General features: G+C 40.2%; 1 protein-coding gene and 1 long non-coding RNA gene across 5 annotated transcripts in view; one reads left to right on the forward strand and one right to left on the reverse strand.

Annotated features, from left to right (window-relative positions):
• The first annotated feature begins 384 nt into the window (after window positions 1-384).
• LOC146667696 (uncharacterized) lies at window positions 385-3,636 on the forward strand. The gene is made up of 4 exons (XR_014912088.1): window positions 385-719; window positions 1,596-1,667; window positions 2,237-2,338; window positions 2,512-3,636. It is a non-coding gene; the product is annotated as an uncharacterized LOC146667696 (long non-coding RNA).
• Window positions 3,637-5,738: 2,102 nt separating this feature from the next.
• The window catches only part of LOC146667697 (axin-1-like), a 29,618-nt gene continuing 10,590 nt past the window's right edge, over window positions 5,739-24,766 (reverse strand). For 2 of the 4 annotated variants that reach the window (XM_085409366.1, XM_085409367.1), the window contains exons 2-15: window positions 24,171-24,306; window positions 23,472-23,637; window positions 20,229-20,910; window positions 18,508-18,701; window positions 18,145-18,300; window positions 16,848-16,982; window positions 16,630-16,726; window positions 14,335-14,472; window positions 12,451-12,841; window positions 11,541-11,718; window positions 10,704-10,880; window positions 9,396-9,692; window positions 9,149-9,298; window positions 5,739-9,064 (exon numbers count right to left, since the gene is read on the reverse strand). In XM_085409366.1, coding sequence (XP_085265492.1) covers window positions 8,938-9,064; window positions 9,149-9,298; window positions 9,396-9,692; window positions 10,704-10,880; window positions 11,541-11,718; window positions 12,451-12,841; window positions 14,335-14,472; window positions 16,630-16,726; window positions 16,848-16,982; window positions 18,145-18,300; window positions 18,508-18,701; window positions 20,229-20,840 — 2,652 coding nt within the window. In that variant the 5' untranslated portion in view covers window positions 20,841-20,910; window positions 23,472-23,637; window positions 24,171-24,306 and the 3' untranslated portion in view covers window positions 5,739-8,937. Of the gene's footprint in view, window positions 9,065-9,148; window positions 9,299-9,395; window positions 9,693-10,703; window positions 10,881-11,540; window positions 11,719-12,450; window positions 12,842-14,334; window positions 14,473-16,629; window positions 16,727-16,847; window positions 16,983-18,144; window positions 18,301-18,507; window positions 18,702-20,228; window positions 20,911-21,830; window positions 22,014-23,471; window positions 23,638-24,170; window positions 24,307-24,766 lie in introns of those variants that run through there. The other 2 variants (XM_085409368.1, XM_085409365.1) reach the window with 2 other exon arrangements.

The raw sequence follows: 24,766 nt of genomic DNA on the forward strand, positions 1-24,766 counted from the left end.
TAGCTAGCTAGCCCAACTCAGCAGAGGTGTTCTCAGCGAGGTGAAGAGCGTAAGAACTGAGGGATGACGGTGATGGCAGCGGCTATATGTGCGGGCGGGGCCTTGCGCGTGTCATCACACGTCATCTGCCGTAAAGGCGTGAATAAAGGTTTCTTCAGCCAGGACACGCGAGGGCGTGATATCCCATACTTATGTGTTGTACCGAGTGAATCGACTGAAAGGGAACTATATGCAACAGAAAGTTATATACATTTACACCCACACCCCCTGATGGAACAAGTATTGATATTGGAGACATGTATGATTATTGAAATCATGCTAAATTACATTTTCTTAGATAGTGTTTCAATTAGTTAAGCTAAATAAGTGCACTGTAAAAACTGTGATTGGGGTTAATTAGAATCTAATAGGAGAGTAATAGTAATTATTACTCAGTAAAAACGTGTATGAGTAGTTTTAATCAAATCTAAGCAAAATTCAACAATTTTGAGATGTTCAGTTATTTAAATTTACACAGTTTTGTTTGGGGTAAATTCAGCAATGGTTTGTTGAGTAGATTTAAAAAAAAATGTTTGAGTACTAAAAAAATTTAAGAAATCTAATAGATTTAACTGATGAAAGCATTTTCATTTTAATCATTGTACACTTCCGCCCATAATCCTTTGTGCCACGTGCAGGACACACGCGCTTCATGAGTGGACGTCTCCATTTTGTCAGAGGTAAGACTTCTTAATTTGTTCAAATATAAGACACGGTTTAAACAATAACGTATATCGGTTTTGAGTAAAGGTTTTAAACAGTATGATACGTCGAAATTTTATTAATAATCATCACTGTAATGATAGTATCGTATTTTTACACAAATGGCAGTTAGTGGACTGCTAGCACAAGGTCACTTTCCAAGCCTTCACGACTGTGTTACTGAACAGCTTTAACTAACCACATGTTTTACCGTATTAAAAAATATCAACGGTATATTCCGATGAGTTTTAACGTCTTTCATCCACGTTTAAAAGTTCATGAAAAGGTTTTGCGGTCAGTTGTGAGTGATTTTGTCAGCCACAGTCAGTTTTTCGAACTCATGTTTCCAATAATGGCGGCCGCTACTAAGTTTTAAAATTACTCATACTAATCTTTCTGGGTCACAAAATAAACTTTTAACATATTTTCAGGCGCGAAAGTAGCTGTGTAAACATCAAATATCTGCTCGGTTTATCAAGATATCGCATGTTTGCAAAAGTGCTTCGACGTTTTCGGAGCATCTGCTACCCACCAGCTCGATAGCAAGCCGGGAGCTCGAGGGTCACTGAAGCCGCTGAGAACGGCACAACTCCCGGCACATCATTTTCAGATCACCGCGGGGTTTCGCTACTCAGTTTAAACGTAATGTATAAGTCACTTAGACAACCTAAAAATGTTATTGTTTGGTTTTTTTCAGTGTTTTATTTGTTCGTGAGTAAATCGGTTTGGCTGAGATTAAAGTTATTAGATTAGATTAGATAAAATAAAACTTTATTAATCCCCCGGGTGGGTTCCTCCTTGGTTTTTACACAGCTGACTAAACGTCAAAAATGATAATGTTGCTTTCCTTTCAGGTAATGGAAGATCCCTCAACTTAAATTCACCTGATCAGCATGGGATTGAAGTTGCAGGCTATCATAGCCAAGGTATTTTCCACAGACATTTCAGCTTGGAATTTTATTTAAAGAATTTTTTTTGTCAAATTTCATTTGCATGGTGCACAGCTCCACTAATTTGTTTGCATGTTTTTGTCAGTGCAAGAGGACGCCAGGACGTCACTGATATAATTAACAACACAATTATGGGTTTCATGTTTTAATTGTATTTTAAATACATGTCTATTCTTAGTAAAAAAAAAAAAAAAAAACACAAGTACAGGTATTGCTGGGTTTTTGTTTTGTCCCAAGAAGGAAAAACCCTTTCTGACGAACATAAACTAAATTAGATAAAAAAAAACTAAATGACTAAATTAATGTAATTTACTAAAACGACACATTTAAAGATTGAACCTGTCAAGCATGTTGACAATACCTTTGTGTTGACTGTCAGCACCCAGGCATGTGCATTAACATCAGCTAATTATCGCACATAATGCTCCATGTGATGATAATTTGATATTTAACAGTTTTTTTTAATACTGCCAATTCTCACAGTTTTGTCTTAATAAATGGTCACTTATCTGATGGTAATTTTTGGAATTCTTGCTCATTTTCAGTCACCAAGCAATCCTAGCAATGACATAACCAGAAATCTGGTTATTCGGTGCTTGATGGTGTACCTTGGGGAGTCCATTGATCAACTGATCAAAGAGTACAGTGTAAGTGTTGAAGTAGAAACATTATTCTGTTTTTGTTATTCATATGTGTTTGTCAAGTTTCAAATAATTTGAGGCATTATCATGTTTTATTTGTCATTCAGCTACAGGATGTGTCCAGGAAATATTTCATGTGTGCAACTACAGTCAGAAAACCCATGTGTTTGTTGTTTCAGGATGCTGATGAGGATGGTGTGTCACAAGATCTTTCTGAACAGAGGATGAAAATCTACAAAATCAAGGCTGTTGGATCTGAGGAGGATGACATTGGCATTGTGCTGGAGGGTGTGAGAGTTATGCCTGCTCTGGGCAATTTTCCAAGAGCATGCGCAATGCTGGTTGGATTGACATATGCAGTCGATCTTGCCTATCCCAAAGAGCTAAAATACACCTTGGAAGTATTCCAGAAACTTTTCCTTGAACTGGATTGTGCTAAGCTCTCACCAAAAGTGAACAGCCTCAAGAACAAGTTATTGGCTTAAACAAGGACTCTGAAAGAATGAAAGGGAAGTAAGCTCACTGAAAACCTTTGGTTTGTCTTTGTTAGATGCAGCTATCTTTTCAGTTTTTAAGTTAATTTCATCTTATTCATATCTTACCCAAATGACCTGCAATGTGTCAGGCTGTATTTGTGCTCTTCATTTTAATTTTGTTTTTTATTACCTACAAGTTTCTTAGGAATATTCTGTTTGAAAGGCAGCAAATTGGAGGAATCACTAGTGAAGCTTTTCTTTGTTTATAGTGTATGTTACTATAAAACATTGGTTTAAAACAACTTTAAAATTTAACAGAAGTGCAGTCCTGTAGCTGTAGAAATGTTACTTCCTCTTACATGTGTCTTAGATTTTCTCAGGTTAAACATCCAAATTGGGATAAAAGGTTGATTTACATTATTGATATTCCATGTACATGAGTGAAAAACCTTTGTTCTACAGTTATATTGAGTGATTCAATTTAACAAAAGATTGACAAACTAAAGTTTTTGTTTGTCAATCATAAATAAGTAACAGAGATAAAGGAAACGGTAAAGGATATTCAAATTTCAGGTTCATGTTGATATTACAGTCTAAAGATTAATTTCTTTTTTACAAAACTGGTTTACATTCATGCAGTTTATGTTGCTGTTGCTCTGTACACAAAGCTGTGTGATAAACTGTTTATGACACTAAAACAAATTTACAGCAGAGGAATGTATTTAGGAGATCAGGAGATTGTTGATGAGAATTCAGTGTATACGAGCAGAAAAATGTTATATTATAAATTACTGTGTTTTATTTTCCACAATAAAACAAATTACTGTTTTGATGTTTTCTTTGTGAAATTGATTCATTTTACTCAGAAAATAAGTAAAATTCATTTCATTTTCTCTTATTATTCAGTCATTATTTTTAAGGTTTATTTGGAAAATTATTGAATCCAATTTGAGTTTTACTGAAAAAACAAGATTTCATTTCTTTGTAATGGATATTTTAGGAAGTTTTTACTAAACCTTTGCCAGATAGTTAGTAAATTCAAAGTAATTTTTCTCAGAGACTTATTTCATATCAATTATTTTTTTTGGTAAAGTTGGGCAATTTCAACCTTCAGTTTGAGATTTTGACCCTAAATCCAACACACATTTACAGTTTAATTCTATTAATATCTACTTTTGTTTTCTATTTGAATTTAATTAACATTTTCTCTACATTTTACATAAATCTTTTGAAATTAAAATCTACTTAATTATTTCAAGTGTCACTTTGTTGCCATAACTTTTTTAAGTAACCTCTAGTCACAGTTTTTACAGTGTGCCTGTAGACATTGCCAAGCGAAGGATCAATATTTGCTTCTAGGAGGACATTTTATATATCATACACTAGTGAACAAAGCTATAACTGATATAAAGACATTCAATTCTTGGCTTAAAATAAATCAGGCCCGACTTTATTAATTAGAGCTGTTTAACCTGCCAAGACCCGAACTCTTCCACAGCATGCATTTTTAATTTTTCTTTGATATTTGGGCATATTGGGTGGGGCCCAGTGAATGTAAAAACAAAGAATTACCAGCTTTATTTTTTTTACCCAATTTTTGTTTCTAAGAAAAATAAGAGCCACAAATGCGGGTATTCGTTTAAAATTTCGATAGAACGGTCGCAGTATAATGTCCTTCTAAGTGGATATCAGGCCCTTGTAGAGCAAAATTTAGTATTTGGGTCTAAATAACCAAAAATGTGATGTCCACATATGTGGACGCCAGGTCCGAGGAGGTTAACTTCTCATTAACACAAATACAGTGTCTAATTAGCCAATCACATGGCAGAAACTTAGTGCATGCAGACATGTCAAGATAACCTGCGGAAGTTCAAACTGAGCATCAGAACAAGGAAGAAAGGTGATTTAATGATCTGAAAAAGAAGAAAATATCCAGAAGAAAAGCATCTCTGAATGTGGAACACAGCGAACCTTGAAGCAGATGGGTTAAAGCAGCAGAAGACCACACTGGCCCTGTCAGCTGAGGCTTACAATTTGCACATTCCCACCAAAGTGGGGCGTTTGAAATACCAAAGGAGTTTGAAAAATGTTGTCTAGTCTGATGAGTCTCAGTTTCAGCTGCAATATTTGGGTAGTGATGTCAGAATTTGGTATAAACAACATGACAGCACAGACCCAAACTTCCTTGTATCAGTAAGGCAGGCTGCTAGTGGTGGAGTAATAGTGTGGGGAAATGCCACAGCTTACCTGAGTATTGTTGATGACCATGTTAATCCCTTTATGGATAGCGCACCATGTCGCAAAGCTCAAATCATCTCAAACTGGTTTCATGAACATGACAGTGAGTTCACTGTACTCAAATGATATCCACAGTCACCAGATGTCAGCCCAACCTCTGGGACATCACATCACGAATGTGCAGCAACTGTGTGATGCTATCATGTAAATATGGACCAAAATCTCTGAGCAATGCTTCCAGAAACTTGTTGAATCTGTGCCATGAAGTATTAAGACAGTTAAAAGGGGTCCACACTAATAGTAGTAAGGTATACCTATTGCAGAAGCTAGCGAGTGTACGTACATGCAGCCCTTATACAGAGTCTATACACACACGCACACACACACGCGCGCGCACACACACACACACACGTGTAAATATGCTGTATGTATACTCAAAATACTGATTTCATTTCACAATAAATTTATCTAATGAAGTGGCTCATGAGTGTATGTGTGATTGTTAAAGGCTGCCTGAATATTTTAGTGTTTTTCATCACCAGCTACAGCTATCACATAAATGCAGAAGCCAAACAAACTCCAAACTGCAGTGGTGTACAAGTGCAATGCATCTGAAAGTTAAGACTTTTAGTTTAAGGCAAAAAGAGAAAGCCATATAAAATACATTTAACCTCAAAAATAAAGTTGATGAATTTATTCAACATCTTTATTATGAAGTACCCTTTTAAAAGAAATGTACAAGTGGAACCAGCACAGTGACATCTTGGCGTTGGAAAAAAACAAAACAGAAAACACCATGGACATGTGGTGCAGGTCTGAAGACACGTATGAAATGATAATGTACATATTTACAGCAGAGGGTTGATCAGAACAGAAGAAATAGAAATAGCATGACTGCAGCTAAAAATACAAATGGGACTGAGTGATGATTAAAACTAATAATAAAAAGCATGGATTGGTTTCAATAAACACATTTTTGAAAGGTTAAAGGCACTGTGTTTCACACAAATCAACAACGCAACAGATGCAGTTATTTGTTCTTGTCCATCAAATCATAAATCACAAGAAACAACTCAATGTAGTCATTCAACTGTCCCTGGGTGCTCTTTCTAATAAAACAGATGCAAAATATATCAGAGGGCCAAAAGCAGTTTGCACATAAACATTAAACCAAAATAGACAGTTCAATTCATCTGGAAACATTCCTTAAAGAACATGCTCGCTGATTATTAAAATTACATTTTTTTTTCTTATAAACAAATACATTTCTAAATTTTTTATTTCATACTGAAGGCATAATGGGTTGGAGTAAGGACAAACACATTTTCTGATCCTATGCTCCTCTTGCTGGGGCAAACCCAGGATGATTTCTATTTGACATTAATGCAACACATTCAATTAACAATCAGCATCGAGGACACAAAACAATCAGGTGAACAGATCAATAGTGAACCTGTCCTCAAGTAGCTGACATGATCGATCCTTCGAGGATATGGTGGACAAAAGTAAAAAAAACAAAAACTTTAAAAAAAAAAAAAAATTCATAAAGTTACATTCGGCTTACGTAGCTGGTGTGCCCTCAGTGCAACGTTTGCACTGCGCTTTATATTCTGACCTCAAGGCTTTACCGCGTTATGGTACAAACACAAGCAGGTTAAAAGACTAGCTTGACATGTTGAAAAATTCACTCTGCTGTTTTCATAACAAAAAAGTGACCAAATGTGTAACACTCCTCGTGTCTATACAGTAAACATGAAGCTATAGGCAATTAGCTGAGCTTAGAATAGAAGACATCTCGCCTGGCTCTGTCTACATTTCGCAGTCTGCCTCCCAGCACATTTCAGCGTTTCCTAATCAGCATGCATCTATAACCTGAGCTGAAGGCCTTACAATCATTACGATCTTACAATCTTACTCCGACCTCAAATCTGTTTTTCCCCACCCGCAAAAGCGAGTAGTTATTAGACAGCTCATCAGGCTCTAGGCAATCGTGATAGGTCCTCTGAATCATCAATTTATATGTAATAATCTAGCAATCCACAGATCAACCAAATATCAATACTGGCATATTTTGAATCATCTACCGTGTCACCAATTTTGTGCTGAGCTAGTGTGATATAAATCTGAAAAACCTTTAAACAGTTTAGAATGACAAAAACAAAATAAATAAATAAACAAAAACTAACAATCAGCTATCAAGCAAACTATTTTAAACATCACCACTGGTGCCACCCTTCTTATAAACCAATGAACAACAAATAACTGATAATTAAATTAAATTAACTTAACTTGTAGTTGAAACTCACGTAGTTTAACTCACGTAAGAGCCAGGGTAGGTCCAATCTTTTTAGTAAACTATAAACTAACAACTGCTGGCTTTAGCTTTGCATTTACCGCTTAGATATATGAGCTGTATTAACTTATCACAGTATTCCTGGTGAAAATTTCTAATGTCAAACTATTAATTTAATTTGGAGAAAGGAAAACAAACAAAACAAACAACCCTGCAGTTTTTAAACTCAGTGTTCCTCTACAAAGTTTAAAGATGTAGGAGGAAATACTACATTCCCTCACAGTTATGTCAAATAACACACATTAGATAGCAGTGGACTGCACATACATGTGTATGTAGGCGAAGGGGGCTCACACTACACTCTTTGGCTGAGTTCCGGTGTACACGACGGACACTTAACGCTTCAGAATAAGCACTGTAGATAGTAATGGCACTGGCCAGGCAGGCAGGCACCTAGACTGAGCTTGGAGTTCTGTGCGCAGGCTTGTGATATAGCAGAAGACTTCTAAAGTTACACAAGGGGCCAGTGTGACCGTTTAAAAAAAAAAAAAAAGATATATTGTGGTCTTTTTTGAGGGTAATAAAAAAAATCCTATATTTAAAAATCCTCCCGCAGTAGAACACGACTGCACACTCAAAGGTAAACAGTACAGAGCTGAGGTGCAGTGATGTGGTATACTGGGAAGAAACAAACAAATCGGTTGCCCTGAAATGACTAATGAACTAGCTTCAAAACATACACAATAATACAACATTAAGTCTGAGATATGACGAAATTAAGCTGCAATAATAAGTAATAGTACCTGCCTTGTACATACACGATTCAAATAAAATGAAAACAAGTAGCTAGAATACTTGTCTTATTAAAAATACGGTAAACAAGTTATGCAGAGAACTGTTATCTGAACAAGGTGATGTGAGAGATCACTACGTGACTTCTTGGAATTGAGGGTGAGCAGGTTTCTCTGTTCTGAGGCTATGAAGTCAACGAGAGGCAGGCTAAATGTTCCACTCCCCAAAAATCTTCTGTCACCAGCTGATGAGGAACAGAGACAGCAAAAGGCAGCTAGACTCCCGAGAGGAACAAAACTGCTTCCTTTACCGTCCTGAGCACCGATTGAAGAGTTTCCGTGGTAATGTAGCAGCATCGTAATGGTCTGCGGAGGACGGGCTCCTCCAGAGCAGAAGTGGAAGACTACTTTAAACCTCTCTCCTTCAGCAGTCCCCTCACCCTTTTCCCATCCATTGCAGTAGAAGTGGAAGACTGGTCAGACATACCTGAACAGCTCTCCTTGATCGTCCACAGTGGAGACAGGACAGGTGAAATAATTTATGTTCTTCTACTACCCGCTGTATCATCTGACTGAGCTTTTTTGCTTTATGTGGGTTTGGATCCAGGCGTTGATGCTCCGTAAAATTAACCGCCTCCTTAACGCTTGAGCTTCGACTATGCAGCGCAATCTCCATTCGGTCGCACGTTACTCCTTCCGCCTTTCTACTTCCCGTTGTTCGTTTTCTGGCAGGTGAATTTCAATCCCACCTGAATGTTTTCTTCCTCTTTTTCATGCCATCTGATTTGTTTTCATGTTCCCAAAATTTCAGTCAACCTTCTCCACCTTCCCAACGATCTTCTCCTCGAAGATAGGCAAGATTGCGTCATCGTCACGAACCTCCTCGAACACCACACCACAGTCAAACTCGTCGCTCACTTTCTTGAAATAGAACCTAAACACAAGCACAAGTGTAAGAGCACATCTTTAACATTCCCACACACACTTATGGCTTTTTAAAACCTGTCTATGTATTTACCTGTAGTGGCCCTTTTTGGTAAGCAGCTCCTTGAACTGGCCCAAAGTCACTACACGGCCTTTAACAGATGTTCGATAGGGAATTGGTTCTCCACAAAAGTAGTAAGCCACTGTCATGTTCTCGCACATTTGACGCTTTCCAGACTTGTGCCTGAGACAGAAAAAATACACGTAAACACACAACATAAAGAATAAACATTAATAATAATAACAATAACCGAGTACACAGAATTTGGCCTGACACCTACCTAGGCTTGACCTGTTGTAGTGCAGCCCTCCTCCTCTCCTCCTCCAGCCTCCGTCTAGCCTCCTCCAGCTGGGTGAGGGGGTTGGGAGCTGGGTTGGGGGGCATAGCTGGGTCCTGGATGAAGGGATGAGAAGGCTGGACTTGGGTGGATGATGAGCCGGGGATAGCGGTGGACACTGAAGAAGGGTTACGTAGTTGAGCAGAGACCCAGGGGTGCACAGCTCCAGGCCGCTCCACTGAAGCTGGACGTGGCGATTCGCTGCTGGTTCCTGTCCTCCTTGAGCTACTGGTGCTCCCTCTGAAAAAACAAGAGAATTGCCTGCATTAAAATGGGCACAGGAACTAGAGTCTCACAATATGAGACTATGCTAAGCATAGTCTTATTGATCGCTATATCAAGAACCACTGAAATTCTGGTTCTTGATATAGCAAGTACGCGTTACTCAGGACAAACATTTAAAACCTGAAGAAGAATAACCCCCAACATAAGCAGAAATGATTTGTTTGATGTATCCACGTGCTCCCCTGTGAGATTCTCCCTCTCCGATGCTGCCTAAATATCACTTTACTCTCATTTATTAGTAGGCTCCAAATTCCATTCATTTGCAGTAAACGTTAAATATTTCTAAGATATGTATGTCTCTCTGATCCTGTTTGAGGGGAATGGGCATCTGCCACATGGTGTTGTACACAAAAACTCATTTTTTAGCATCACTGGGGAAGAGAATTAAACTCTCACAAATAAAGTTATACTTCACTTGCGTTGTTACTGACAACATGTGCAACAAGTTCCTTCCATGTTAGAGCAGAACACGGGCAATCTGTAACACATCTAATGCTGGAGGGCGGCCTTGCTGTTAATCTTGTTGGCACAGGTCTGTTATATATGCCAGCTGACTAGTGCCCGCACACACAGTTATGTGGTCATGGGTTAATAATAAAGAGTAATCATTAGCCAGGTTATTGCTTAGCTGTGGGCACAATCGCAGATTCCATTTGCCGTTATCAAAGTGTCATCTATAAGGTCACAGAGACATTCACTTTGCTAGGAGCAGAGTCTGCTTTTACTTTGATCCTCTGCTTTAAATGGCGACCAACAACACAAAGTGTTCTTCTTTTTTGCCAAGTAAAATATCAATGCCAAACCACTGCCAAATAAAAAAAAAAATTCAATACACTATATCTGATGAGAAAGAAAACACATCACCTGTATTCCTAATTTAATTTTTATTTCATTATTTGATCTTAAGAATTTTAAAAATTTCAACAACTATAAATTACTGTCAGCTTTAAATATAAAACGACTCACCCATGGGAACTCTTTCTCTGTCTGTCTCCATCCATCATCCATTGCAGGATCTTCTGGTTTCTCTCCAAATCCTCCATTGGTACCTGTGCCTCCAGGCCACGCCCACTCTCGTCACCTTTCCCCGATGCCTCTGATGTCTTCTTACAACCTCGCCGTGATAGTGTGCTGCCTTTACTACTGCAGAACAAACAGGTAACAAAAGAAAAAAAAAAAAAAACAGTTGGAGTCATCCGATTACTTAACAATAAGATACTTTACTGCCACTAGGGCACTACCAGGATACGGACTTGTCATTAATAATAGTATAATACATTAAAGAAATACAAATGTATGCAAAGTTCTGGAGCCTATCCCAGGGTGCACCTGTCACAGGACAAACACACAGAGACAACCATTGGCACTCACTTTCACACCTATGGGCAATTGAGGTTCATCAATTAACCTAATCCCACTAACTGCAAGTCTTTGGGTTGTGGGAGAGAACCCATGCAAACATGGGGAGAACATGCAAGCTCCACACAGAAAGATCCCGGCCTGATGACGGAATTGAACTCAGGACCTTCTTGCTGTGAGCCAATCGTGCTCAGTGGGAATATGGCTGTACGGTAAAAACTGTTCAGGAATTGTCTAGTTTTGAATTTTTCATGAATCTGTATCTCTTAGCAGACGGTAAAAGTTCAAAAACATTTTAGGCAGGATGGAAAGGGTTTTTGAGTTGTATGCAAGCAGCAAAGAGATGAAGATGTCACTCAAAGCTGGTAGGTGGAAGTTAGTGACGCCTCTGCAAAGCTGTTCCCCTTCCATACAACTTCCTATAGACCAAGTGCACACGCTTACCTATAACCCATCCCCTCGTGTGTGCTGGCTCCAGCTCCGTCAGCATAGTTTCGACTTCTCCCGGCATACTGATTGGCTGACTCTCCATTCCACAGGAAGTTGGGCTGAGACCTACTACCCGTTTCCTCTGGCCCATCCCTTCCTCTGTGGTGGTACAACGGCTTGTGGTGATGCATACCTGAGATGGAAATCAGTAAAGTAAATGGAAACTCACAGCACTGACATCTGTGCTATTTCACCTGAAGAGTCAGTTATGGCTTGCCATTAAAAAAATTTGTAACAGGATGCACTAGTTAGTCCAAGCATATTATAGTTCCTTCCTGTGTTGTAAAGGCACATTAAAAATCTCAAGACTCCATCTTCACATTAACTCAATATAATGAGCACGAGTTAAGCCTACTCTGTTATACCAACATCAATATTAAACAGAGCAACAACAGCACATTATTCCACAGCAACACAAACACTTGAGCAGAATAACAACTATTTCTTGCTACTTGAGGTTACATTTGCCAAAAACTACAGTGTACAGTAGGTGTGGGGAATACGGTCTCCAAAAAACCAAACCAAAACAAAACACTCTTAAAAAGACAGGGACACAGGATATGAACCAGGTATAATGTTGAAGTATCAGCATTAACTTCTAATGCACAGTTCCGCAAATAAATAAAATAATTTTTAATGTTTGTAGAAATAATTTACCCAAAGTTGTGTAATGTAAGAAAAAGTCTGCACTTTTTCTAAATGTGTTTGTAGAACTGGAGAGGACATGTAACTGTGTCCGTTGGAGAGTTGCTTTAGCGACATGTGGTATTGGGGGCAGAGCTTAACACAGAGAGTAACCTGGGCCCACATTTAGATCGTGGAAATCGTGCTCGACCATTTCTCCCTCCCCTTCACAGCCTCTTACCTTTGACTCCAGCAGCAGGCAGACTGTGACCTGCACCTCTGTGTGCAGGGTAGTGAGGCGGCCCGATTCCCCCGTCAGGTGAACGCGATGATTTGGGAGGAGTGTGCCGACCCCCTCCTGCTAAGGTGCTGTTGTTTGCCCCTGGCGACTGGCAGCCTGGCGTCCTCATCACCCGCTGTACATGCTCATCCAAAATAGATTCTGGGTCGTCGTCATGGGGATCATCTATGGGGACCAGGCCTCCGTAAGTGGCGACTGTTGCCGTGTTAGCAGTTGTCTCGGAATAACGGGCACCATAAAGAGGTGGAAACGATGAGGGGACGGGTAGAGACATGCTATGAGAAGACATTGAGGTTGTCATGGAGACGTCAGCATCATCCCCCTCTTCTTCCTGTTAAGAACAGAAAATACATTTAGTTTTTCAATTTTAAAACTGGGTTGTACATCAATACAGAAGACAATGATTAAGGTGATGGAGGCTAATAAATGTGTTTCTTTTTCTGCCTAGCCTTTCTGCCTGTGTATTACAAGCCGGATGGCTTCGTGGCAGTAACCTGACACCCAAGGGAAAAAAAGTAAATTAAAAAAGAAAAAGAAAAAAGAATTGGGCAAACTTTATCTAAAAATGCTGTTGTGCCAGTTCACCTGATATCAACTCACTTAGAATCACCAATAATTAAACTATCGATATATAATCCCAGAGTGATTATCTCTTCTCTTGATGGCATAGTCTCTCTTCTTACCAGCAGCAATGAGTCTATACAGAAGCTATCACTGTTAAAGTGGAATGCTAGAGCCAGATTAACTGAGTGTAATATTAAATTCCCACCGTGGCTGGTCACAAGAAACCGAAATGGCAAGTTTTTCTGGCAAGAATCTTGTTTGTCACTTGTTATAACAATGTGTTGCTGCTTAATAGGGCTGCACGATTTTGCATAAAATGAGAATCACAATTCGCTCACGATTTTCTTTTCTAATATAAATATTTATTGCACTTATTAACTGCACATCCACTTCGTAACAGTTGAGACTAAACATAAAAACAATTACGTCTCCACCGTTGCTCGACACTGCGTGTATACAGCAGGTAGTGCAACATTTGAAAAATAGTTGCGGGACGGCACCGTGTAGCGTTTGTCTAGGGTGTTGATCATTTTCCTAAATCCCTCGTTTTGCACAGTGTTGATGGGAGCCATATCTTTGGTCAGGTGATAAGTGATAGCCTCCGTAATTTCTTTGTGCCTGCGGGAGTTCGACAGGTATAGGGAGGCGCTGTATAAGGTTCCTGTTATTGATGTTTGGGTGGTTGACCGGGACGGATTTTCTCCTGTCACTTTCTTGGGCTTTACAGCTTCGTCATCTCTCACGTGCTCTCCGTTGTTTTTTCCCTGCCAGCTGACTTCTGTATCACGTGGTATAAGCCTCCGCCCTTGTCATTTGTTGAGCAGGAAGAGTGAGCGCTTGTTTTCATGCAGATTATGTCCCGGATCAAAATGCGGTACAATCGGCATCTTTTTTTTTTTTTTAAATCGTTGTCATTTGGAAATGAGATCACACATAAGTATGAATTGAGATCGCGATTTTCTAACGATTAATTGTGCAGCCCTACTGCTTCATACAACTCTACCCTACTGCAAGAGAGTAGAATCAATCGCTAAACTGTTCACAGGCATTTCTGCATATATGGCATAATGCATTGTCTAAATTTCTACTGTGTAAATCTCCTTGTAGATGAGAAGCTAGCTGTGAGTCTGGAATAGAAGTGACAGAGCTGCATAGGCAGGCTGACTAAAATGGAAACAACTCTTTCTTTCACTTACAAAGTTTTAATTTCGAAGAATTAAAATCACATTGCAGGGTGCATATATATGATCGTGTACTCACCAGCCGTACTCTCTTCAGCCTCTCTTCAAGTCTTTCCTGAGCCTCTCGCTCTCTGAGCACCGTCTCCAGCCTGCTGATAAGCTCCGCTGCAAACCTCTCAGGCTCTACGTGGATGTCCTTTGGCATTCGATACGTGCGCTGTGTATTGACACAAGTAGAAATTATTACATACTACACACGGGTGCATATGTCTGCTGCCATAATTTAAATGGCAAACTTATAAACTAATATGCATTTAACACATTCAAATGGGAAAACTTAACTTGTGCAAACAATCAATGTTAGCAATGTGTGACAGTTATGGTAATTCCTTCTCAACTACTTGCAGATAAATACTGCCTTAAGACCACCTCACATTATGAGCTAAATCTGCCTGCTGTGTATAGTACCATTACATCTACTCCTCCTACTTCTTCAAACCCAGAATTTAGGAATATGTAACTATGTTTTATTCCAAAGTTTTAACTGGTATCAATCAGATGCCTCTCAGATGTCACTTCTGAGTGTCTGTACATCAAGTGCTTTTAGTTTTTAATGGGGCTGGTGATTTCAATCAGTGTCCAAGTTGATCCTGAACTTTTAAAAATCCAGTGCCAATAAGTTGCTGAACTTTAGCTGTACTCATTTTGACCAACAAGGTGGTAGTGCACCAGGACCTCAGCTTTGCATGGGATGCAGCACCTTTACTTCCAGTTTAAACTGTGGAATGTGCACACAAGTCACTTCACTGACACCAAAAAACACACAGCACCTCTGGCAGCGATTCAACACAGTAGCAGGCTACAAGCCCACCGATCAGACATGCTGTAATGACCTCGCACTGCCAGATAACCTCAATACACCAACAACAAAGGGCTCCCGTCGTCACCTGCCAAACAGATCATGTTCTGAAGGAATGTGTAGAACAACTGAAAGATGTTTTCACAAGGACATTTTCAACATCTTCCTCAGACAAAAATAACATTCCCACTTGTCTAAACGGCACCACTATAATTTTGTACCCAAGAAATCTGACCCAGCTTGTTTGAATGACTACCACCCTCTAGCCCTCACCCCAAGAAATGTGAAATGCTTTGAAAGGCTTGTCTTGCAACATAATAAGTCACATCTCCCTTTTAACCCCTAGAATTTGCATGCAGAGAAAACCAGCCTACAAAAGATGCCATTATATCCACCCTGCACCACCTCAGTCTGACTCACCTGCAATACAGAAAGTCATACACATCCTACTGATTCAAGTCAACTTTTTACACTATCTTGCCACAGCAGCTTGTGGAGAAGCTGAACCTGCTCCGTGTGGGACCTGGTACCTAGAACTGGATCTTGGGCTTTCTTACACAGAGATGGCAGATGGCCAGAAAAGGAAGAAAACAACACAATATGCTGAATACAAGATCGCTTTAAAGGGTGTGTATTCAGCCCATTATTGTTCAAGATGTGGATACATGACTGCTCTGCTAGTTTTAACACAACCACACCAAAAGGTTTGCTAAGGTAGGCCTCATTGCCAATCAAGATGAGTCAGCACACAGAGGAGTTGACAGCCTGACAACCTTAACCTCAACACAGGGAAAAACATCAACAATGAGATAATTGCTGACTTCTCGACAATCAGTTTCACCTTCCACTGATTGTTGGTTCTGTGGTAGAAACAAAAGCATGTAATTTCTGCCGATATGCCAAACTGATGACATCACTTCCAGTTACTACACCACCACAGCCTTAATCAAAAAAGGCCTAGCAGCACCCTCCGCCTCCTCCACATGCTGCAACTCCCATCAGACATTTACAACCAGTGCAGTCTGGGCATTGCCAACGTCCCCACTCATCCTTCTCACAGCCTGTCGCAGCATTCGCTCAAGGACACCCCCCCCCCCCCCCCCCCCCCCCCACACACACACACACACACACCAGCTTTTCAACCCACATCGATCACAATGCTGAACCAGAACAACAAGAAGGGCCTTACTTAACATATTTATTTACTTGTGCATCACTTATTTATTATCGTCATGATATTTTGCACTGAGCAGGATGCCAAGCCCAAGTTGCTCTCCAATGCATCGATCCGTGTATGAATGATACACTGAAAGCACTTAAACATAAAAAAAAAGTATGAAAAATACGAACAGGTGTGAATTTAGCAAAGATTACAAAGTTGTATTGTCACATAAAAGCCTAATAGTGTGCAGAAAAACTTTAAAACTGCATTCCAGTGTCAAATTCTGCACATATTTCACTGTGCATGCAGCAATACAAGAACTGATATTGCAGCGAATTGCTGTTTGTACTCACAGGTATATGAGGTAGGGGCACACGTCCGTTGGCTTTGGCACTTTCATGCATCTCTTTACGATGCTGTTTCCAATATCTGTATGGAGGAATACCATCTCTACACAAACACAGAGGGAAAAAAAAGATGAACAAAAATCAATTACAGATCTGTAACATTTTTACAAAACTCAAAAGTGTAGTATTGTCCGAGGCGCAGCAGGCTGTCTGTGAGTACTTACACACTGCTGTCGGTCAGTGACATTGTGTCTGCATCGCTCGACATGCTCTGCTGCTCACTGTCATTGGCACTGGTTGCTGGAGCCCGCGCATAACCCATGTTTGCGTAGTATGGGTTTATCGGCTCTCTCCATGGCCTGAAGAAGAATTGAGACATCGTGATTCATGCGAAGGAGCCATGTTAAATTTTCAGGGGTTCTTACGAAACATTCGCACCAGTTTTTTTTTTTTTTGCCTTAGTCATGTCTGATATGATGCTTGTGAATTGTGCTAAAAAAAATGTGTTAAAGGCTTCAAAATTGTGAATTCAAAAGTGTGAAGCGTCCCGATTAAATACACAAAATGGAAAAAAAGGCTCAGAAAGTTTGGCTGCACACTAAATTTGCTCTTCTCAAGAAAGACTTGTGTTCATGATTTCGCAATAAGACAAAATGCCACCTACTCTTGATATAAGTGGGTGTGCTGCAAAGATTCCCCGAAAAGAGCTATTTGCAATCTTGAAAGGGTTACAAAGAAGCTAACAGAAAAAAGTCTCAGCCTTGCCACATGAATATTTCCACTATAAGAATATCAACAGGTATTATATATTATTACTTATTATAATGAAAAATATTATAGATGTATTTTGGAAATGTTTGTAAATGACAAACTCTAATTACCAAAATATTACTCTTGCATAATACTAGGTCATCTACACCGCTATACACGAAACAAGAAACACCCACTGTTTCCCACGGGACATGATAGGGCATGTGATTATGTACGCGCACATGCATGTATGCAAGTGAAAGGAGGGGCACTCAAGCATTTTAAAAATGAATAAACATAACATAACCCAACCCAAACAAACATAACCTGACATCTACTTAGTAAGAACATATACAGAAACAATCAACAGCCTCTCCACAAAGTTCCTCCTCAAACAGATCAATTCTGAGTCCACTCTCTTAGACTGCAGCTGGTCCCTGTTCTGTTCTGAAAGTCTCAGAGAGCTCAGCCCAGTAGCATCAGCTCTCCGCCTGCTGTGGGTTCTACTTAGAGCTGAATCTAGGGCTTGCATCAGATCTCCAGAGAACCAAATACAAACGTAACCAGCTGCAGTCCAAGTCTGTCCAACTGCAGGACATGGGAAACACTAGACGCAAAGGATCGAAGCTGACTGGTTAGCACAGAACATTCAGATCTAGACTATGTTGTTTTTTTAAAAAATTGACATCGCATGGAAGTTTCAATAAATGTTTAGATATTATTTATGTTATTACTGCAAAACAGCAGGCGTATACACACACACACACACACCTGTACTCCCTGCTGTCCTGCCTCCTCCTACTGGCTGAGGCTCTCTGTGGTGCCGTCTGCATCAGCAGGGTCTGAGTCAACCTGCAAGCTGGTGTGTCTCCACAGTCGTCCTCATCTTTCTCTTCCTCCACTTCCCTCACTCCTCCTCCTCCACACCTAAGACCACATTTATGTTATTAAAAAAAGTCAGATGAATTATATTACTTTTAAATATTTAGACAAATGAATTTCAGCTTCAAAACTTTGTTAGAGCTGTTCTGATCAGCTGAGACAGATTAGTGAAGTTTACAGTTAAATCCTATGCAATGCATCAGAATTGAAATGTGGTATAACACAAAGTCTCAGGTTCCTTTCTCTTCTCACCTCCACTCCTCATCCTCAGCGAGTGTAGGCAAATACCCAGAAACAGGCTTGGCTGGTCCTGATGAAGGGCTCTGATCACTGGGGTTTGGCTTTGGGCTTTCTCCCCCTGTCCGTGTGTACTCCAGGTACAGATCTGACTTAAGGAACAAAGGGTAGGTGTTCTCCTCGATTATGGTCTGGATCTCTGTCTGAGCCTGGAACACACAAAGACCAAGTTGGTACAATAAAAATGAAGACATTATTTCTCACCTCTCACTAAGTTCACTGTGACACAGTGCTCCCAGACTGAAAGGCTTTGCCCTTTCAAACTATATATTTCATGCCAAATGAATACTCATTACAGACCAACACAATTACACAGGATATACCAGCATTTATGTCAGAGACTACACAGCTAGGCTAACACCTATTCCAGACTGAAAAAGCAATGTGTGTCAAACCACATGCAAGCAATAAACCTGAAAGGGTCAAAGTGCATCCCTCGATGTGGCTTCGCACAAGTCAAGTTGGTTTGAATTCTAGTTGAACAGTACACAGCTTTGGATTTTATTACTTTGATGACTTGCGGGGAAACAGCAACGGAAATAAAATCAAACGCAAGTCTGTGGAACAGCTATAAAGAAAGCTAATTGAAACAAGCTTCATTTGGTCCATCACAGTAATACCCATGCATTCTTACTCAACATAACATTATTAAGTATACTCTATGAGACTCAAGTCTTTAAGACTGGTGATAGAATTCTCATAGAGTATACATGTGGTCTCAACATTAAGAAGATAAAAATGAGCAGTCATCTACGCAAAACTGAAAGTGTTCAGGGTTAAAGAGGGCAGAGAGGAGCAGATGATCCTTTGGTGTGGTTTGCTCATTAAGGCAGAAACAAAGCACAAGGAAACACAAATCTGTAGTTTAACAAAACAGCGACAAGTGTGTGACTTCTCTTGCTCTTTTACTTTTCCTGTCAGGATGAATGCCCCCTGTCAACCACAGGAACACTGTCAGAAGATCAGAAACTGATTGAGGTACTCAGGAAGTATAGCTGCACTTACACCGTGGGAACCTGGGTAAGCTTATAGTTTGAGTCACTGTTCCCTCCCCCTAAATAAAACCCTAAAGTCAATAAAGCAGAACTGAACGGCCCTGACAAATCTAACACGTTTCAAGACAGCAAAAGCTCCTTGTTCTGAGATTGTTTTAAATATTCAATGGAAATGAATACATGCAAGAACAAACTCTGTGAATTATAAATATGCTACTTTCCATGTTTTTAAATAAAGATACTCACTACAAAATCTGATCTGTATAAGGGCTGGTTAAATAGATATGGCTTTAAGTTCCTTAAATCTGGGAGTAAATATTGACACTAAAATTATAACGACTTGACAGGAATAGACCTAGTGCAGTGAGAAGAGCGAAAAACATAAGTTCCCAGCACCAGTCAACTGAAAGCACAGCCATATGAAAGCCATTGTCTGATTTTTTTTTCATCATGAACCATCTTGCCAACATCCACAATTCAGTTTCAGTTTCCTAACCTGTCGGCCTGCAACACTGCTTAGCATTGGCACCTTAATGGCTACAGTTTCCATTCCTTAGCCAAATCTGGCCATTTAAACAAACAAAATAATAGCTGTCAGGAATGAATAACAGTATCTACTAGACTGTTCTCTTCAACCTGACTGGCATTCTGTTAAATATTACAATATAAAATTCTAATAACCTGTTCAAAAATGGCTGCATCGGGATGCGGCTTTCCCACGCAGTCTCTGATGAAGCTCTTGGTGGCAGCTTTGATCTGCCTGGAGACGATCCCATTCCCATCTACAATATACTTTCTGTAGATAGCCTTGGCCAGCTTTGCCCTCTTGTCCTGGCTGGTCTTCCTGAACCCAGAGCAGGCAAACCAGAAGTCGAGAAGGTCTGCACACCCTTCCTGGCACAGGAAGGTTCTGAACAGCTGGGTGCCTTCCCTGTCGTCCAGGAGGGAGTGAAGTGACTCGGCCCACTTCAGGTAAGGAGGGGTTGGTGAAGCAGAGCCCTCAGGTTCATAGCCCAAGTCCAAGTCAGGGCGACGTGGGGTCGCAGACGAGGAGGAGGGTGTATAACTTGACGGGTCCCCCATTTTAGACGACAGGGGATAGCCTGCGGTTTGGGAAAGGGTGTTTGGACGGGTGCTGACTGACTGGACTGGGGTGTCCACGTCTGAGCCCTCCTCACCAGGAACCGGGGGCCGCGGTGCATCCTCTGTAAAGTGGGTAGGGGCACTCATGGAGGCCACAACCCCACCCCCGCCCCTGTACCCGATCCCATGCAATTCTCTGACAACGCTCATGTCTCTGATTGCACAAGGCAGAGGTCAGATATTCCCCTTTAGCAATGACTTGGCTGGCAAACAATTCACCCTGCAATGGAAACAAGAAAAGCAGTTAGATGTAGCAGTGGAAGGTGATGACTCAAATACAAATATTATTGCTAAGGTGAGAATGATGACTTGAGTCACACCTCATCACTGAACTGTGTCACCCCACTAATACACACACAGTATGTATATATTTAGAGTGCGAGAGATCACTGAGTAATAACATTAGATGATGAGCAGACACACGAAGTATGATACTAACAGTATGAGACTCATGAGAATATAGTCATAGAAACTGAAAATACAGCTAGTTTGTTAACTTGGCATCTAAACTTACTAGCAAATACACCTTAGTTTAAATAATCTCGTATTTCTCCAACTCAATCTCCAGTTTAACGATGACGAACTCAACATGCTTTACTTGAGTATCCAAGCTTAAGTTCACCAACAAGTTTATTTCGCCTGTGTAGCAGCTAGCTTTAGCGCTAACTCCTGTCAAATAACACGCTCGGTATTGCTGGACACTGTTTTGCAAATAACCAACTAATGCTAACAAGCTAAAATGGCTAGCTAGCCTTGTAGCAATGCCACCACCAATGCCAGGGCTTTGAAGTGAGAATCTCATTCATCTTGGCCTGCAAAGACTGTGGGGGATGGGCACCGAAACAAACTCCACACAACACGGGCCTCCGTGCAAAAAAAGGAAAAAAACTTCAGCACTAGAGGAAACTATAAACGTACTCGTAAAGAGCACATTTGTACAGAAGCAACGCAAACTTTCTTGTTGGTTAACCCCAACAAATCTAGTCGCATAAGATCAAACAAAACAAGAAAGCGAGGGCACGTTTCTGACTCTGCTGGCTGCAGCGCCAGCTAGCTTGATGTGTTAGCTAGTTTTGATTAGCTGGCTAGCTTAGCTAGGTCCGTTAACGTCCGTGTTTTCCACAAAAGTTTACGTCCTACCGTCTCTGAAAGCCCGTTCCCCGTAATCCGCTGCATTGGGGATACTGGCGCGAACAGTGTACTCCAAAACGCAGCATATGGATAGCTTTTGAGATTAAATATTAACGAAAATAACCCGTCGTCTTGCCCTTAACTCCCCATGGTGGCTGCTTTCAGAGCAATAATACAGAGCGAGTACGTGAGTGCACGCCGACTGTAAGCGGAGCGTAGTACGTTTCTAGAAATGCGCCGGATAGAAACGCCAAACACACGAAAAAATACCCGAGATTCTTTAATCTTATCCACGATAAATGCAGCGATACGTGAACGTTATTATAAGTGTCCAGCGTGCATAATTTCCAAATAGTTACAAGAATACAAGAAATGTAAAATTATTTACTATGCAAGGCAAAACTGACTGATGCAGCATTTTGATTCTGCAGCAATGTAGAGCTAATTCAAATTGTTTTATGGGATATTTACTGAAAATGTGTTTGTTTCAAAACCAAAGTATGACCGCCAAGTCAATGTAGTAAAGTACAACTAGACTCCAACAGCATTTATGGAAAAAGGAAAATGTGCAAACTGCACAAGGTTTAAATATCCAAGTAAATTTAACCTATTTTAGAAACGCACCTAAATCCTGCAATTTAGCAAAGAGAAATTAGGTTCTTCTTACTTCTGATATTTTAATGGCTTTGCACTTAGAAGGCAGGCCATATGGTAGTGTAGAATAGTGTAGTGTAACTACACTATTCAAAGGCTTACTTTGAATGTTGCCAGCAACCAGTTACAACTGGAGCTTTTCTGACAATGCTCAATCATTCTCTGATGCATTAGTGTATGTATGTTTTTTGAATTATGTATTATTACTATGAAATGTATGTTAGCGCAGGCCCTTAACTGCTATTATTACCATTTTATGAACCTACTTAGTTGCAGGTAACAGTGCAGACATATCATCAAGAAACATGCAAAAGTATCACAGGAAAAAAAATACATCTGGAACCATAAGTGTAGTATTATTACAGATTATATGATTATATTATTATTGCAATGGCGACTTTGTGTAGAATGATTGTATGTAGGTAGCTATAAAAATAGTGAAAATCTTTTTACTCTTCTGGAGTAAAAAGTTGATACTACTGCTTCTCAACACAATGAGAAAGACATGTTAAAAAAGTAAGATTGAAGTATTTATTTATGTATTCATTAGTTTATTTGTTAATTTTCACCACTGTGGGTACATTAAATGAGTTATGAAGAAGAGTTTGTACTTCGTGTCGGTTCTATATGTCTCCGTTCTATGTCAAGGTAACCAAAAAAAGTGCACAACGGCGCCCCCATTGGCAAGAACGAGCAATTTCACAATATCTCTAAATGAATGGAAGTGTAATTCAAACGGTAGCCTTTTAATAGACTCCAATAAAAAAGTTATTCACGATAAGCCGACTGCACCGTACACTGTCACGCACATTTAAAAAAAAAAGTGGATGAAAAAGAAAAAACAAACAAATAAATAAATGAGCCAGAATCCCCAAACAGCACCAGGGCACCACAATAGATCAGGTAGGCTACGGCTCACTTTGCTCCAGGCAATCTGTGAGTCTAAAGGTGAGACAGTTTTTGAGCAACGCGCGATGACAAAACAAGGCGACTCACCTCTAATGCGTCTTTGCGTCTGAACAGGTGCTCAGTCCGAAGAGCCCATCTCTGCCGGCGCAGTGACCCACAGGACAGAGGGAGCACGCTGCTGCCGCCACCTGAGCATGTCACTCCTCTCCGCCGGGCTGTCAGTCATGCAGGAGCACCGAGCTCCCACCGGCTGCTGGAGGGACGGAGAGAGAGAGAGGGAGACAGAGAGAGAGAAAGAAGGGTGTGTGGGGGTGTGTGTGTGTGTGTGTGTGTGTGGGGGGGGGGGGGGGGGGGGGGGGGGGGACTACAGTTATCAGGCTGGGAAAAAAAGAACACCTGAACGTGGCCTTATTAAATGTTATTCCACAGATGTGTTGCAAATATCTGATATGAGCCATGTGTTACTGCATGATGTAAATGTGCCTTACACGTGGATTAAACTGTCACGTGTCTTAGTAAGTAACAAGACTAAAGAAATTACTGCACACACTGCCAAATTTTTTAATTTCTATAATCAGCAAGAATGATTTCAATTCACAGCACTCCTCGTCTTTGACAACAGCAAAAACATGAGAAAATACACTAATGCAAATGTCCATTAACAAATTGTTTTTGGTATGAATTTGAATCAGAAAATGAAAATAGCCCATGCCAGTAAAATCAGAAGAAGCAGCATTTACTCTCTTTGGAGATAATAAAACCAAACCAAGGATGCATGGAGCTTACTATGCCTCCTGAGGGGTCGTCAGGCCAGCTGTCCCATGTGAAGGAGAGCAGGGTCCGGTGGCTCAGGTGAGGTCCAGACACCTGTCCTCATCTCTGCCCACTCCTCGATGCACTGCTTCTTCATAACAACTCGAAGCTGGGAAATAATAACAATAATCATCATCACCATCATCCTTCCTGTTAAAAGGGAGTTTGCCCTTCCCACTATTGCCAAGTTCTTGGTAATAAGTGGTTTACTGATTGTTGGGGGTTTTCTCTGTATTATTGTAGGGGCTTTACCTTACAATATAAAGCATCTCGAGGGGACTGTTGCTGTGATTGATGCAGTATAAATAAAGTGAATTGAATTATTATTTTTATTATTTCATATGAGATTCAAAAATAAATTGTAACCCTCTTGTATATCTGGTTCTTTTATTTGATCGTGTATATTTGAGCAGAACAATATAACAGTATAGTTTTCAACCCTTATGACATGACATTGTTGGTAAAAAGCTTTTACCAGTCACATGAATTAACCGTGTGCAACTAAAAACAACAGATCCCTCAATTTCATGTTAACTTACTACTACATGTGAAAATCCTGCTGTGTAAAT

The sequence above is a fragment of the Rhamphochromis longiceps genome, linkage group LG6, assembly GCF_057381845.1.
Source record: "Rhamphochromis longiceps isolate RC_006_pf linkage group LG6, R_longiceps_female_GT1.1, whole genome shotgun sequence".
NCBI classification, from domain to species: domain Eukaryota; kingdom Metazoa; phylum Chordata; class Actinopteri; order Cichliformes; family Cichlidae; genus Rhamphochromis; species Rhamphochromis longiceps.